The sequence below is a fragment of the Aplidium turbinatum genome, chromosome 3, assembly GCF_918807975.1.
Source record: "Aplidium turbinatum chromosome 3, kaAplTurb1.1, whole genome shotgun sequence".
Lineage (NCBI taxonomy): Eukaryota > Metazoa > Chordata > Ascidiacea > Aplousobranchia > Polyclinidae > Aplidium > Aplidium turbinatum.
In genome coordinates, this window is record NC_137474.1 from 14,996,720 (window position 1) to 15,013,343 (window position 16,624).

Sequence of the window (16,624 nt, forward strand, 5' to 3'; positions counted from 1 at the left end):
TACCTGATTAAAAATATGCAGCTCAAAAAGAGAATTAAGACTGGCGAGGATTACGTAGACGTAGCTTAATTTAGTCGGTTTAAGATATCGATCAATGTTGGAATAGGTAAAGATTTCAAAAATATTATTATTACGTCACAAAGTATGAAACTTAGAAAAAAAATATTCGGCAGTCTTGACCTAGCTGATTACTTCAAAATTGTGCAGAAATACAAATTAATAGAATAACAAACTAAAATTAAACAAAAAATGGAGTGGTAACGTACAATAATTAACTGTCCAGATTTGATCTTTTTTCTTCTGAAATTTGATTTGTTTCCAATAAATGAACCTCTTTGGTGTTAATGGTTGAGCTTGTGCTGAAATTGGTCTTGGTTGGGTTGAAGGTTAGGCCTACTTACGGTTGGGTGAAAAATAATGGCCCAATTGAGAAAATGTAAAGAAAATCCACGCTTAAGCCTAGGCAGCACGGGTCTGCTACTATTTGGTGAGTCCGATTCGGTGAGTTCCTAACCTCTAACCCTAACACCTAACCCCAAACCCTAAAACGACAATGATAATTAGGCTACGGTACCCGATAATTTAAAAAAAAAATTAAAAAAATCTCCCGTTAAGGGATCGGACTCACCGAATCGGACTCACCGAAACGGGCCATTCCGAGGCAGCACAGTTGCACTGGTACCTAAAATGTATTTAAAAGCTTTTTTTGTCTTTTTTAATTTCATAGTAGGCTATCTAGTATGGAAATCACATTTGCTTTACACCTGTGACTTTATCAATACGGTAGTTTATGCAGCCACAATATGTAATTTGACAACTGGCATTTTAAGCCAATTGGATGCAACCTAATTCGTACCATGAACAATTCGTACCATGAACAATTCGTACCGTCAGTTCGTACCTTGAAAAGATCGAGAGAAAAAATTAAAAAAAGCTGAAGTCGCTAATTGCAGTTACCGGGAACATTTCAAAATTTTTTGCAAAAAAACGAAAACTCTTAGGATCATTACCAGAAATTTTAAAATGTTTGCGGAAACTTTAAACAACCGTAACCCTAACCTTTTTAAAATGTTTGCGGAAACTCCGATCAGCCCTAACCCTTTTAAAATGTTTGCGGAACTGCGATCAGAGACTTTGGCAAACTCTTAGGATTATTACCAGAAATTTTAAAATGTTTGCGGAAACTGCGGAAAAACAGAAATTACAATCAGTGACTTTGGCTTTGTTCTAGTTTTTTCTCTCGATCTTTTCAGTTTGTTTGTTTGCGGAAACACCCTAACCCTAAACCCTAACCCTTTTAAAATGTTTGCGGAAACTCCGATCAACCCTAACCCTTTTAAAATGTTTGCGGAAACTGCGATCAGCGACTTCGGCTTTTTAAAATTTTTTCTCTCGATCTTTTCAAGGCACGAACTGACGGTACAAATTGTTCAAGGTACAAATTAGGTTGCACCCAGCCAATTAGAGTTGTGAGAACAAAGGTGAGTATTGCTAGACTCCATCAAATGACAGGCCACACTAACTTTGTGAATTCCTAATCATCACCTAAAGAGCAAATCAATCGTTTAAAACAGTTGCTTTGCTGTCTGGAAACTTCATTTCATCAACATTTTTCCACTGCAAAGCAGCTTCAACTGTACATTAGTTAACTCTAAGTTGATCTTTAAAAAGGATGTTTGTATTCTGAAACGTCAGTTTGGCATCTCATCTACTACTCATCTTCCTTACATAAAAAAAACCCTAATTTTAAATTTTCACAAATCTGGGACAAAATTTCCTATCTATCTGGTATCTGTATCCTATCTGATATAATAAGGAAGATGTTGTGCACGTGTTATGTAACTACATTGTTATGTAATATTATGGGTATGTTTAGCAACATTTGTGTTACCACATTAAGCATACCTGTAAAAAAATTGATTGAATAGACCTAGCACTTGGTCTGTGTTGCACTTTTAGTGGATCACACAGAAATCAAAGTTAATGGATACTCCTCCCAGTGAAGGTAAAGACTTTTTTGTTACTTTTGACAATTTAAAAGTTTATTTTTGAAGTTGTAACCTAGGCTAGGGCGATTAATTTGATATGTGTAGTTCAGTTTCTTGATTATGTACGATCGTCGAACTTCAGTTTTATATTTTTAGTTTCTACCTTGGCATGATTTAAACTGAGAGGTTTCTCATTATATTTTTGCTTTGAAAGAAACCGCTGTGACAATTGTAGTTTCAAATTCTTAGTCTATGCAACCATTAAAAAAAGCTGGTTTGGTTCAGTTTGTATAAGGTACGTCCAAGAAAAACTTTTCATTTGTTTCAATTATCATAGCACTCTAAAATAATTTTCACTTGCACTAATTTATGATATGGTAAATGCTTTTTTTTTGCCACATACCTTAGCTATTTTCGACAGAGTGATTGAATTTAATTTGCATACTGTGCTAGTTGGTTTGTAAGTAATTATTTCGATTTAACTTACCGGTACGTCTAAATACCCATTGTCACCCTTTTTTCAAGCATGGCAAGAATTTTCGGCCATTATCAGAATTGCCAATTCTATTGGATCAGTTTTGCAAATTATAGTTTGGGTTACGATTGGGTTGAAGATTAAAACTATGATCTGACAACCATTTAAAATGTCTGCCAATTTCCAAAAAAGTCAACAATGCCTGGTAATTTTCAAGGGTTTCCTGATTGGTAATTTTCAAGAGTTTTGCCCACCAACTGGGCTATTTTGGCCTCCCAGTCGTGAGAAATTTTTGCCAGTTGCAGATTTCCTATTATTTCAAATTACGGTAGCTTTAAAAGAAAATATACTATTTTTAGTGAAAAACATCTTGCAACACTGACAATGGATATTTAGAGGTAATCCTTTGTTTGACAATTTGGTGCTGATCTGTTTAACACACTTGCCAAATTGTGATAATTTGCCTCAGGCCTGAGTTGTCTGCTTTTAGTTGGCAGGTTGACCTTGAACTGCAGATTATTTGCATTACCCCAATGTAAAGCATGAAAAAGTAGATCTCATGTTGTAATACCTTGTTGTTTTGAATATGTTGCATGCTAAATTTCTTATTTAGACTTTAATGATAGGCTTCACTGTACTAATTTTCTGTGCATGTTGCTTTGCTGAATTAATACTAATGTTTTAATCTTTCTGGATCACTCTCAGTATAACCGGTGCACAGAATCATCATCTGTTGAATCGATGCTCACAATGTGCAGTGCTCAAGAATAAAGTTAGTGGTTAGTATAATTATGCCATATCTAAGTTAAATTTGCGTCGGTGTTGCTTGAAAGCTTTTCATCAATAATAAATGGTGTTCTTAATTTTTTATTTAATTGAATTTTAAGTTATATTGCTGCTATAACCTTAGTTTTGAAAAGCCTTTTTTAGAATATCGTTATTGCACATGATTCCATTTCCTTTGCATGGCAATTAATGTTTTTTTATTTTGGTAGTTTTCACAAAGGTAATTTACTGCATTTTTATGAGTCAAAAGTCAAATACAGCACGTTTATCTAATTGGAGGTGTCTTTGAGTATCCAAGTTGCTTTATCGGTAACTTGTCTTAATTGTCCTTACATGTTTTTCTTTACTCCTTAATAGACAAATTTCTCTGTCTAATGTTCTTAACTTTGTCAAAGGCAACAAAAAGTGTGTTCAGTTTTTTAATCTTACGTATTTCAAACTGTAATTGGGAAGACAGTAGTGCGTCAAACTACTGATTTTAAGCAGATTTGTGGGCCAGAGACACGGAATGGCCCGTTTCGGCGAGAGCCTTTTTTGGCGCGTTTTCTATTAGGCGATTTTTTGAAATTTTTTTTTAAATTATCGGGTACCGTAGCCTAATTATCATTGCCGTTTTAGGGGTTAGGGTTAGAGGTGAGGGGTTGGGGTTAGGGTCTTATTTCAACGTTTAGCGACGTTAAAACGATGTAAAAGCAGCAATGATAATTAGGCTATGGTACCCAATAATTTAAAAAAAAAATTTCAAAAAATCACCGAATAGGGAACTCGCCGAAAAGGGCTCTCGCCTATAGGGCACTCGCCGAATCGGACTCGCCGAATAGTAGCAGACCCCCAGAGACAAGCCCTGTGACTCATTAGCAACTTTTAGGTTATTGCTGCAATTGTACGTTTGAGCATTTTGTTCTCCACTTTATCTGCATACGGTTCTGTAACACTCTTTAATTGAAAAAAATCATGAGTAAAAGAATGTTTTGTACTTGTAGTAAGTGGAGATTTACTGCATCTGTTGACAATTCCAACTTGATCAGTCACTCCATAAATCTTCTCTCCACAACTCCCAATCTCTCACAGACTTTGTGAAGAAGATAATACATGCTTTTATAGATCCTTTTCACAAAATTTCAGTGACTTAGGTTTTTAACTACATAACTTTTTTGGGTCTGCTACTATTCGGTGAGTCCGATTCGGTGAGTTCCTAACACTTAACTCCTAACCCCTAACCCTAAAACGGCAATGATAATTAGGCTACGGTATCCCATAATTAAAAAAAAATCACCGAATTGGACTCACCGAAACGGGCCATTCCAAACTTTTTTAATGCCATTCTGTTCATCTGTACTTTGAAAGCTTGCTGTAAAACCTCTGTCTTTCATGCACATATCATCTTGATGCATTATAGCATTACATCGATCATAGATTTGTTGTAAGAGTTTCAAAAGCTTGTTTAATGTTTATACTGTCCATCAGTGCTGATGTGCTGTGGGGTTATTGTGCTATATGTCAATCATTATAAATTTTTTTGGAGGTAGTTTGTTTCATGCACAACTAGCCAGCTTTTCTTGCTTCGACAAAGGGTGGCAACTGGCAAAGTTCATGAACATACAATAGACAACCCCATTTTGCATGTGCTGCGTCTTCGAAATAAGCATATTTTTACTTCGGCAAAAACGTTGCCGAGGCCAAACGGCAAAAGTTGAAATTGCCTCGGCAATTGCTGTGAACATTTATTACGAAAAGATTACACCAAAACATGTAAAACGAGAAGCGAAAAATATACTAGAGTAGTCTATCACGACCGCATTGTTTGATTTGTTATGATGTAATAATATCAAAACTCCAAAAGTAAGCGAACAACGCGATATGCACGCTGTTACTGTAAATCACGTTAAATAACTCACCCGGGGCAAAGTAAGTTAATTTTGGGTTGATTCAACGTTCGAGTCAGCACAAATCGATTTAATTTTCCCGACGGGTTATATTGGGTACATAGGCGCCGACTTTTCAAAACACCTTGGGGGGCGAGAAAGGTGATGACGTCATAACCATAACGCTATTTTACTCAATCGAAATAGTCTTTGATTAAGCTTACCGTCTTGTTTATATTGACACCTAGGTCGCAAACCGAATTTATTAGAACCGCTGCTTGAAACGATTAGTTTTACGCATGCAGCACGCCTAGTCGTAAAAATTTTGATATTGTTAACAGTTGGAAAACAAGCCGATTCATTTCCTTTTCGTGCGAGTGAATAACAACGATCAAGACAGTGAAGTTATCGAAATAAAACGCAAAAAATCATGATCTCAAGCAGAGTGGAAACCCGATACCCCTATCAGTTTTATTAACCTCGTTTCGCTCGTTTTGCTAATTACTTACCTTCAAAGCTTTACCAACGGCGAAGTGTTTTCTCTTATGTTTTTTATCGAAAGTCTTTATAGTCTTTTATCGAATACCGTATATACTTGACTATAGATCGAGATTTTCGCAAGTGATTTTCACCTCAAAAAGACAGGTTCAACTTACACACGGGACAAGCTGTTGTCACCAGCTCGGCAGTTTTCAAAATTAACGCATTTTTGCTGCGGCAAAATCATCGCCGACTAAGATTATGGAGTATGAAATGTTGTCGGCCGAAGTAAAAGTTTTGAATACGTTTATTTGCAAAGATTCAAACTGAATTTTCAAATTTAATGATTTCTTGTCAATTCTAAACTTTATGCACTTGTTGAGCAATATGCAAAGCTCACTAGACAAAACAGCAGAAAGAGCTATTTTAAGGGATCAATTTTTTTAATTTTGCGTGGAAGATATAATCGTTGTTATTACCGGTACGTAACATTCCATGATCGTTGAGGTCGATGTCAAACCTTAGCGGCCGCATAAAACAATGATGTCAGGTTAGCTAGGTGATAATAGCGGTAAGAGACGTCGTTAATGCAAGCAATATCTGCGACCAAGACCATTAAACACCTTTTCTTTTATCGGTTTTCGATTTAATTCTCACACATTGCGAACAAAACAATGCGTTCTGTTGAATCATAATTGATCTCACAGCGGGAAGACCTCGTTGAAAATAGGTCGTCTAATTTAGCTGGTTTACGTAATAGTGCAGTGAATAGTTGCGTGACTATTCTAGCAGCGTAAGTTACTCTAGCATCTACTTTGAAATTTCCATACGGTATGATTTCTAAGCTGTATTCACGTAATTGTTCGGTGTGTCGTAGTTTCAACTCGATAAAGTTTGCTAAAATCGATTTCGTGTTTGAAGTCACAAAAAATCTAACGTACGATTGGATAACTCGTGAAATTAGAATAATTATTCAACCTCGCATTCGCTTTTTCGCTACCACGCGTTTTGACTTTGAAGTTGCATCTCACACGCGGGAAGGTAAGCCGTGTGTGACTGTGAGCGTGCGTGCCGTGCGCATCTCAGTAGCACTTCTGTACTTCACGTTTCAGAGAAAGCCATGCGATCAGCTGCTGTTTTGCGGGCAAGAGCAACGCAGGCTGTTTTTCGTTTTCGGCATTCTTTAAGTCCGTTTAAATGATCTAAATCTTTCGCGAAGTATTTTGTCTTTGAAACACCACTTGTAATAGCCATTTCTGTTGCCCCTCAACCATAAATTTACGGGGGGCGCCGCCCCCCGGCCCCCCGGAAGTCGGTGCGTATGATTGGGTAACAACAATGCCCAGTCCTAAGTCCTAAGGAGATGATTTAAGTCTACAAATTTTGTTTTCCAAACTGCACTTTCTTGAAAGTCTATCATTTCCATTTCCAAGTTGTAAAGACGAAGCCATTCGAAGTTTGATAATTCAAGATTTTCAAATTGAATTCCATGCGGGAAAAGAATGAACTGCAATGTAGTATCTAGCTTTCGGAACTGGGTAAACCTTTCTGACATTACATTTTTGGCTTCTTTCGTCAGTAAAACATACTTGTTGAGTGCAGTTTGCTTTTGTTCATAAGTTAAATTGGTGCTGGTAAAGTGCTTCAACAATTGAGGAATAAATTTCAGCTGACCTTGTTCAAGGTCTACAGAAAAAAATAGCGAGTTTCTTCTCAAATGCTTTAATGTGCCCAAACATGGGTAATGCAATATTTCCACAGCCTTGCAATTTAGTATTTAACTTATTGTAATGCATTGTGAAATCAGCGAAAAAATGTAAATCATTCAACCACGTACTTTCGCTTAACTCTGGATATTTTTGATTTTTTTCAGCCAAAAAAAGTTGTATTTCTTCCAACAATTTAACAAATCGCTGTAAAACATTACCACAACTTAACCACCTTACATTGTTGTACATGAATAGCCTAAGCCATTAAATTTACTGTCACACGCGTTCACGTTCAATAAATTTGCAAACTGGCGTTTATTAGGAGCATGAGATGCAATATAGTTGACTATTTTTGTTACCACACTTACAACATGAGCATTTATTCATAAATTTAAGCTGATTAAAATAGGGTGGGGCCTTGTTACAAATATTTAGTGAAACATTTATTCTTTGCTGAAATATTTGTTTAAATTTCATTATTTTAAAAAAGACAAGTGGGTCACTGAAAATCTGTGATGGGTCACTTCGTGACCCGCGGGTCAGTGGTTCTCCATCCCTGGACTAGTGACTAGGTATAGAAATAGATATCGCAATGTTTTTTTGTTTTTTTTATTAAATCAATTGATATATATTCAGCCAAGCTATTTCATTTATAGAAGTGAAGTTAAGCACGAAAGGCCGACAGAATCGGTGGAATCTCTTCCAGCGTGGTATTCGAAGCAAAGGCGGTTTCGGTAATAGTGATCCCGTCAGCACAGATCCAGTAGAATTACAACGCGTGTCTTTTGCCACATCTATTGATGATTTACCGACAAGACCTACAGCCTTTCAGCAGGTGAGTCTGTTCCTTCTCGGTTCCTTCTTACTAAGAGGCCGACCATATTAGTTTGACACGATTGTATTTTTCTGAAAAGAGTTGCTCTTTAGTTGTCTCTCTGTGATTCGCGGAAACATTAACAACTTATGTTTCCAAGAAGACAGACTCTCGACACCAGATACCCAAAAAAAACAAGAAGTTTGTGAAAAAAAAAACAAACTAAAATTAATTTGTATACATAAATCTAAAAGAAAGCAAGTTTATGTAAAACTGAGATTAATATTGAAAGGTTACGAAGAATCTTGGCTGTTATGCTGAAACCTGTTTATCGTTAGAGTTTGTTGATTGCATAATCAATGATCATGATAATTGTATTTATAGTGCCAATAGTCCTTTTGCTTTGTGTAACTTGTTTTTCTTTTGTGTGTGATGCTATTTCTCTGTTGATGACGTATTAAACTGAACTACTTTGTCTGATGAAGCTATCAAATTAATTATTGACAAGGAAACAAACATAACTGTGGTTTCGTGTTAAATACAATAGTTTTATTCTTTGCACTGTTATTTGTCTCATCCGAAAAATCTTTTTATATAAAATTATAGTTATATACAGTATATACAATTATACATACAACAGGGGAGTGACTTTAGCAATTCCCCTATCACAATCCTCTTTCAACTTTAAGTCGGTTTTCGTTTTAACTTTAAGTCGACTTTCCAAGTAAAAACTAAAAATAAGAAATATCACGCCCACTGATGTAGTTTTTACAGTTTTTAAAGGTTTAGTTTGTCTGAGGTTTTCACATCAATTGTAGAACTCGAGAATTGGATTTTCTCTGCTCTTGCTTACGTATGCACAATGCAGTTATTGATTTTTTCGGTTCATTGCAGTTTAGCCAATCCTAGAAGTTGGTTTTTCCTAATAACTTAAGAGAGTGCTTGAAGAAAACTTGATGCAATTAGTTTGTTGAGTTGATAGGTAGCGTAATTCAGAGCACAGAGTTGACAGTGGGAAGTTAATGGTTAATCAATTTCGTCTGGCCAAGCAATTACGCCATTGAAAATTTACTCTGATGACTGACACATATTTAAATTAACACTGCTTAGCAGGGAAAAATTTTTTACGTTGTTTTTTTCTTACCAGATATGATAAATCTAGCTTCACCGGCGACATGCAAGCCAGGTATTGTAGTCACCATCTGAGCTAGGATAGATTGAAGGTTTTTGTCAAGAATTCCCATCGCAGATTGCCGCAATGGCAAACAAAAGCACACAATGTATCACAACCCAGCTACCAAAATTGGTGCTTTGTACATTTATTGAACGTCTGCAAACATAAATCAAATGGAAAATGATTGTAAAAAGCACTAATATCGCTAGCTGGCCGGCGAGCCACAAATACCAAGCAACTGGCGTAATTAACCGCCATCATGGGGTTCAGCGTTTAATCTTTGTATCATTTTTGTGGTTATCACTAGGACAAGTTTTTATTGAACTAACGATGAAGAAACATTGATTTTAAAATTCAAAAAAATATTAAACCAACTCTTTGTGTCCAGAGAGCTTTCCTTTTTTATGAATTATTCAATTGTTATTAAATAAAGTAGTTCTACTATAATATAATTCCATGTACAGAATATCCATTATCCAGTCGTATCAAGTGATATCCGGAAGTTGCTTATTTCACATTGTTTCAAAGTCTAGCTACGTTAGAAAGATGCAAAAAAAGCAACTTTTTTTGCTAAGATTTGTGGCTTGCTGAGCTGGAAGAGGTCTAGTGAGCAGCCAGTGCTTGAGGACAATTTGTATGGAGATATTTCATGAACATTGACACACAATAAAACAAACAACTGATATTTGTCAAAGAGTTACTATTTACTTTTTGTACCAAACAATTGCGTAATGTGTTTTCAGCTGTGACACCTTCATTGTTTCAGGTTCTACGTCAGATAGGCTCAAACAAAAATAGCCCGAGTGGATTGTTGAAAATGGCAAAAGTGCCGAATTTGAAGAAGATCGTGAAAGACAGCAAGGCTGCCTCTCCTCAGGTAGGCATGTGGCTTTCTCGTCAACTGAAGTGGTTATTTGTGCTGTGGAAAATGACAACTTTTGTTTTCCGTGTTAAATTTTAATACTTGATTTAGTTCAAACATGACCAAAATGGCCATCAACTCTCATTGCTTGGCATTGTATTATATCATAAATTTACAAAGTTAACTCCAAGGTTCAATGCCTCGCTACACACAGCCCGACGTTTTCGTCTCGGATGCATCGTGAAACAGTTATGACGTCGCAATTTCGCAAAAAGTAACATGTCCCAAAACATTTTTACGAAATCGTTTTGCGTCTTCCAAAATATATTCTGTATAAAGGTTCATGCTAATCGACAATGCCTGACCTGTGAAGATCTCTTTCATATTTGAAAACACGATAGCGCATTTCTTTTCGATATTTTAAGCATGGTCTTCCCTTCAATAGCCTGAGGTTTTCCGAGGTATACTAACCCACTACGCGGACAGATCGTTGTCGCACAGTACTGATCCTACTCGTACTAAGTATTACCATAGGTGAGATTTGATTTGATAGCAAGTCATACACTTACATTTGCGAAAGGTGCGGGCATTGCTACATGTAGATTGCGGATGTTTCGTGAAAACTTGAAAACAAGACAACATAGTCAATGTTTCTTTTTTCGAGTTGAGAAAAGTTTTAGTTTTTCAGTTTAGTAAATTTTACTTCAGATTTACATGTTTACAGTGGCCACGAATAAAGTATGAACATTAACCATTGGTTAATATGAATAGCGTAGGACAACTCACTGATGAGATCATTGCAATTGTTTCGCATACCGTATGGTAAATTTTTGGTTTTTTATTCAATAACTTTATTATTTGTGAAAATCAGGGTTGTCGGTATTTTACCCGACCCAAAAAAACCCACTTAAAAAAAAAACCATAAAAAAAACCAGAGCATCATATTTGTCCAATTTTTATCAGAAAATTAAAAAAATGAACCAAAGTACTACAAGGTACTTAAAACAAACTTCAAATTAGGACTTGAGAATGTGATTGTGAAGGAAATTTCCAAGGATAAATTGAAAACACAGTGGATACTTCTGTACACAAAAATCAAGTAATGCCACTTTGTACTACACTAAAACTCGTTTATGCAAGAAGGCCTCATAGTTAAACAGCCCTAGTGCATTACTTTATTGAGTTATGCCAGCATGTACTGTGAGTGAGAGGCACTTTATTGGTAAAAAGTAGTATTTGAGGTGAAATAAGCATGAATCTACCTTTTTTGCATCTTTTTCAAATAAAACCCAAAAAAACCCGGGTTTTTCTCAACCCTGGTGAAAATACAACAAACGGTTCTTAGAGGTTAGATAGGAACGTGACAATTCCGCTTCTTTTAAACCCAAAACCATTTTCCTAGCATACTGTATGGTTCATAAGTTACGAAGATTTTCATGTTTTGGGGTTACCTGAGACACCTAGTGGCTGGTTACCTGCAGGAATATGGTGGCAACCCCCAAATTCATTTTTTTCTGGTGTTTTTGGCATATTTGTCAGGATTTGAAAACTACTAATTTTTGAATTTCAAAAAAAAAAAATTTTCACTCCACCCTATTAACCAAAGTCACAGTACTTGGTTATTTGATGCTTCTTTCTTATCGGAATGAGAACTTGTTTTAAATCCTATCCATGACAGTTTTGTTCGATGCACACTTGTAGAGCCTTTCCATACATAACTAAGACCGGTCCAGCTACCGAGGTTGACAGTGAAAACAAAAGAAGTATCTGGATAAAAGCGAAAAAATCCAGTTTTGGGCAGATTTGCATCCGTTAGCGGCGATTCAAGTTTACTGGAGTTGAACCTAAGAGATATATACTTTATTAATTTTATTGGAATTTTTTATTGTTTTTGTAAGAAATTCGTTCAGAAAAAGACGCGTGAACGTGAAAGCGATTTTTGAATTGTCGTAGAAAAGATCATTATCATCATCAGCCGGTCATGCCACTGCTGGCAGATGGCCTCCACATCTCGCCATCTTCTTTTTGGTCTCCCTGTAGAAAAGATCATTAACACAAAAACTGCTTTTATTCGTTTTTAATTAAAAGAGCCTTTGTTGAGCGCATTGATGTCAGCAATGCCATATAATCTTTTCAAACTTTGATTAAAAAGCTTACCGGCTTAGGGCATATAGGAAATGAACAATGAGTTCATGTATCTCCAATGGGAGTTTACAATGAAGAGATCGGTTACATTGAAGCAGTGAAAGTCCTTGACCTAAAGTTTAACTTTCTTTATTTTTTTTTAATGTGAAAGGAATAGTGGTTAGAACTCTCAGCCAAGTTAAATGAAAACGGCATCAAAATGTAAAAGCTAAACTCATTTGTTCAGCAAACATTTTGCAAACAACTGTTTTTATCTTCAATGCTAAAAATGCGATTCTATTTGAATACAAAAGCAATGTGGTAATGGAAACATCTATCCGTTTGAACACCCGGTCCCAGCTAATAAAAACCATTGGCAACCCTAAAACGTCATTGCATTGAAATAAGGTAACGATTGTTTTTTATGTGCAAAGTTGTAGTAACGTAATATGACTGAACTGAACGAAGATTTCGCTAAAAGTCTCGTTTCACTAAAACCGCTCCAGGTATTCTCTGCGTTGTTGCTGCTTGAAAATTATAGGATATTTTGAGCGCACACATTGCTCCTCAATTTCTAATTCGATTTAGATTTAGAAAAGAAAGTGACGTTTTCAATGGCTATTCGTGAAATCAGCAGATTGCATTTACTCTTCACGACTTTTATAAATATACTTGTTTTCAATCGGGTTAGTTCTAACTTATTTATCTAAAAATTGATTTTCATCGGTAAGATCGTATTTGTTTTCAATTAAGCTTCTTCAGATAGAAGCGTACATGGTACTGCTAATTTGCATTCATCAAATGCTGGCATTTGCACAACAATCTAACCTCTTAGTGTAATTTATTAAGTTAAGAATCGATTTCGCTATAGTAATTGCATCTTTAGCTAGCACATGTAAAAAAAGAAGAAAATTTGAAAAATACGTAAAACGAACAAATAAAGCAAACTCCGATGTTATCAACACGCATAAAAATTATATTTTAAATAGATGGTTACATAATATTAAAATCAAAACCTGCAAGCCTAAATCTTAACTGGTGTTCTCCCACGATTTCCAACAATATACTGGTACAAAATTCAAGAAATACATTAACCTGATCATCCGTCTAGTAAATTACAACAGTTTAAGAAGGCGAATACAAAGAAAAAACGCAATTTAGTTTCAGCCCATTGCCGTAAGTTTATATCGATAAAGCGTCAATAAAGAATAAGTGTAAATGGGCATCCATCTAGTAAATTACAACAGTTCAACAAGACGAATACAAGAAAAACGCAATTTAATTTCAGTCCATTGCCATAAGCTTACATAGACAAAGCGTCAAAAAAGAATACGTTTAAATGGGCATAGTTGAAGAATCTACACCACAGGGGTCGGAGGTTGCTTATGACATGGGATTTAAGTGGTTGGTCGAATCAATTTCTGTATGTTTATGGTGGCTTTGATTGTATGTAACCATTTATCTTCAGCGATGTCTAAATAATGTTTGCTGGGTTGTTCGGCGAAAGTAACGACAAAGCAGTCTGCCAGAGCTGGTTTCTTTTTGAGTTCAATATTGTGGAGTTTCGCATAATGTTTCAATAATGCTGCTTTGTCACCAGATTTATCAAAGTAATTAAAACTGTTCCAAATAGATCTATGTGTGGCCCAACGTGTGGAAAATTTTGTCATGGTTTGTCCTACATGGTGTTCGTGACATATGGTGCACGTTGCAATGTATATCCCGTAATTTTGGCAAGTTAATTTTTGTTTGAGACTATGTTTTGTTGAGTTTACATTTAATAGAGGTGCATTCTTTTACCATAGGCTTATGCGCTCCATGGTTACCACACAGTGCACATTTGCCGCATGGTTTGGAGTAGCCATTGGTTGGTGTTACTGTATTCAGGGCAATTTTTTTGTATTTTGTGAGTAAATTTCCCAGCGTGCTTGGCTTTTTATATGTCATCATTTGATTGGGCTGTAGTTTTTTCTCTGCGTTGGTGGTCTTGAGTAAATTAGGAAAAGATGTAGGCCAGATTACTCTGTGGGCTTTGGTTGCATTTTTTTCTGTGGGTTTAGTTATCCGTTCTGTCCATTTTTCAGCAAGTTGAATTTTTTCTTTGATAAGTTTTTGGGGAAAATTTGATTTCAAAGCCTTGTTTTTAAGATGTTCAAGTGCTGCAGTGTAGTCGTGTTGTGTTTCATTCAATCTCCTGAGTCGTAGTGCTTCTCCATGTATGATTGCCTTGAATGTAGATGTGGGGTGATGTGATTTACCATTGAGGTACAAGCGATCAATAGCTGTTTCTTTTGTGTAGTTGGTGGTCACAAATTTAAAGTTTGAAGTTTTGCAAGTGCGGTGGTTAACATCTAGGAACTCAACATTTTTATCAGTTTGGGAGGTGTTGATTTCTCTGAAAGTAAGTTCCAAGTCGTGATTTTGAAATGCTGTAATTAAGCTGCGTTTTATCAATTCTGTGGTCTTTTGGCGAAATGATATCCACATTATGTCATCTATAAAGCGTTTGAATATTTCTGCTTGTTTCAATGTATTGGAAGCTGTTTTGATGACGTAGTGCATGGCAATGTTAGCGATTGATACAGAATGGTTGTCACCTGTTATTATGCCCTCTGGTTGCTTATAGAAACTCTCACCGTTTTGCGTGATAACATTGTCAAGACAATACAACGTCAAATCTGTGAGTGTTTCTATTGCAATCCGAGGATATGTGGTGTGTTGATCTAAAGCATATTTCAGTGCCTCTTTAATTAATGATCTTTTGACGTTAGGATAAAAAGCTTTGACGTCAGCGGCAACTAAATGTAATTGATTGCTTTCAAGCTTTTCTGTGATTTGGGTCTCTTTGTCAGATTGCCATTGCATGAGTGTTTCTACGTAGTGTTTACTATCTCTACAGAATTCATTTATTTCACTTTGACAAAAAGTTATGCTGACGGGTTTAAGCAAATGTTCAATTAAAGCGGTGATTCTGGATGTTGTGATGTGGCCAGATGCCTGTAGCAATCGTACAGGAATTTCAGTGACATTGATGGTTTTTAAATTGTCCTGTGTGAGTTTGTGTGTTTTGAACAGGGGGTAGGCAAATGCTGGGTCTTTGGTCGAAAAATATTTTGCTTTACTACCTGTAATTTTGGTGTATATCCCTTGTGCAGATTTTTTTCTTCCAATGGTATGGAAGAGTAAATCGTCGTCAACTAGTACATGTAATTGTATTCGATTTTTCAATTATGATATCTAACTAAATCGTTTTTTTGGGCTCCATATGAACTAACTCGATTGAAAATATGTTTATTTGTATGACAAGAGTCACGACATGTAACCGAGTCATTCGTATCAAGCATTGTTGTGAGTTTGATACCTGTAAGCTTTTTCTTCCTTTTTTTCACAGCTATGTACTTTTTTTGTGTTGTTTTCATGCAATACCTATATTGACAGGGCCGTCACTCAATTGGTAGCACATCTTCTTCAGCTCCCAAGAATTTAGAGGTTTCCATATCTAGACCCAGGTAAGATGGATGTCGTGAATTCGCTGCGGTTATACACTCAGGCAATACAATAGATGTTAAACTAACTAAAAATAAAGTTATTTTATTTTCATATGTTTTATTAACAAATTTCAAGCGCAAATGGTAAAAAAACATTGCAGCATCATAGAAATTTAAGTTTTGGAACAGACAGGAAGTGGTGAAAGAGTGTACTGTGCACTCACTCAGGTAAAGAAAATCCTTTCTTTTTACATTGAATCAACGTCTGCAGACGTTAATGTAAAAATGACGGGTTTTGTTGTCTGGGTTGTTCCATGCTTTTTTTAGAAGTTCATGCTATGTCAGAAACGAAACGTTAAAGTGCAACTGCACGATGACTTTGACCGCACTTTATCTGAAAGAGCGTGTTTCAATCTATAAATACCAACCTCGCCCTTACTTTTTAAGGCTATATTTATCTCAATAAAAATTATCAAAACTATGGTTTTCCACGCGCTTGTATTTTTGGCCACGTTCCTGCAATTGCCGATTGCATTGCGCAACACGCGGATTATGACGTCAGTTGAAGTCAGACCGAAGCGACAATCGCTTTTGCAACTTGCAAGTCCTTTAGTTGTGTTTGTTCTAAAGCAGTGGTCGGCAACTTTTTTAAACAAAAGAGCGATTCTGTTATATATTTTGGCAGATATGACCAGCTGAGAGCCACAAAACGTAATCGTATGTGTTTCAAGTAGATCAGACCACAGTTTCTTTGTACCGAACAATTTATTCTTTTTTATGCCGTCATCTCTATCTGTGTACGGCTTTCCTCGCTTACAATCTATTGAGCTGCCACAAAACTAGCAGCATTGGTGTGGCA

At 36.0% G+C, this 16,624-nt stretch overlaps 1 protein-coding gene across 2 annotated transcripts in view; it reads left to right on the forward strand.

Annotated features, from left to right (window-relative positions):
• The first annotated feature begins 1,874 nt into the window (after positions 1–1,874).
• The window catches only part of LOC145766473 (transmembrane and coiled-coil domains protein 1-like), a 46,596-nt gene continuing 31,846 nt past the window's right edge, over positions 1,875–16,624 (forward strand). Inside the window, exons 1-5 of one of the 2 annotated variants that reach the window (XM_082578193.1) lie at positions 1,875–2,005; positions 3,169–3,242; positions 7,960–8,138; positions 10,058–10,168; positions 15,716–15,786. In XM_082578193.1, the coding sequence (XP_082434319.1) occupies positions 10,109–10,168; positions 15,716–15,786 (131 nt within the window). In that variant the 5' untranslated portion in view covers positions 1,875–2,005; positions 3,169–3,242; positions 7,960–8,138; positions 10,058–10,108. The remainder of the gene's footprint in view (positions 2,006–3,168; positions 3,243–7,959; positions 8,139–10,057; positions 10,169–15,715; positions 15,787–16,624) is intronic. The other variant, XM_082578192.1, reaches the window with a different exon arrangement.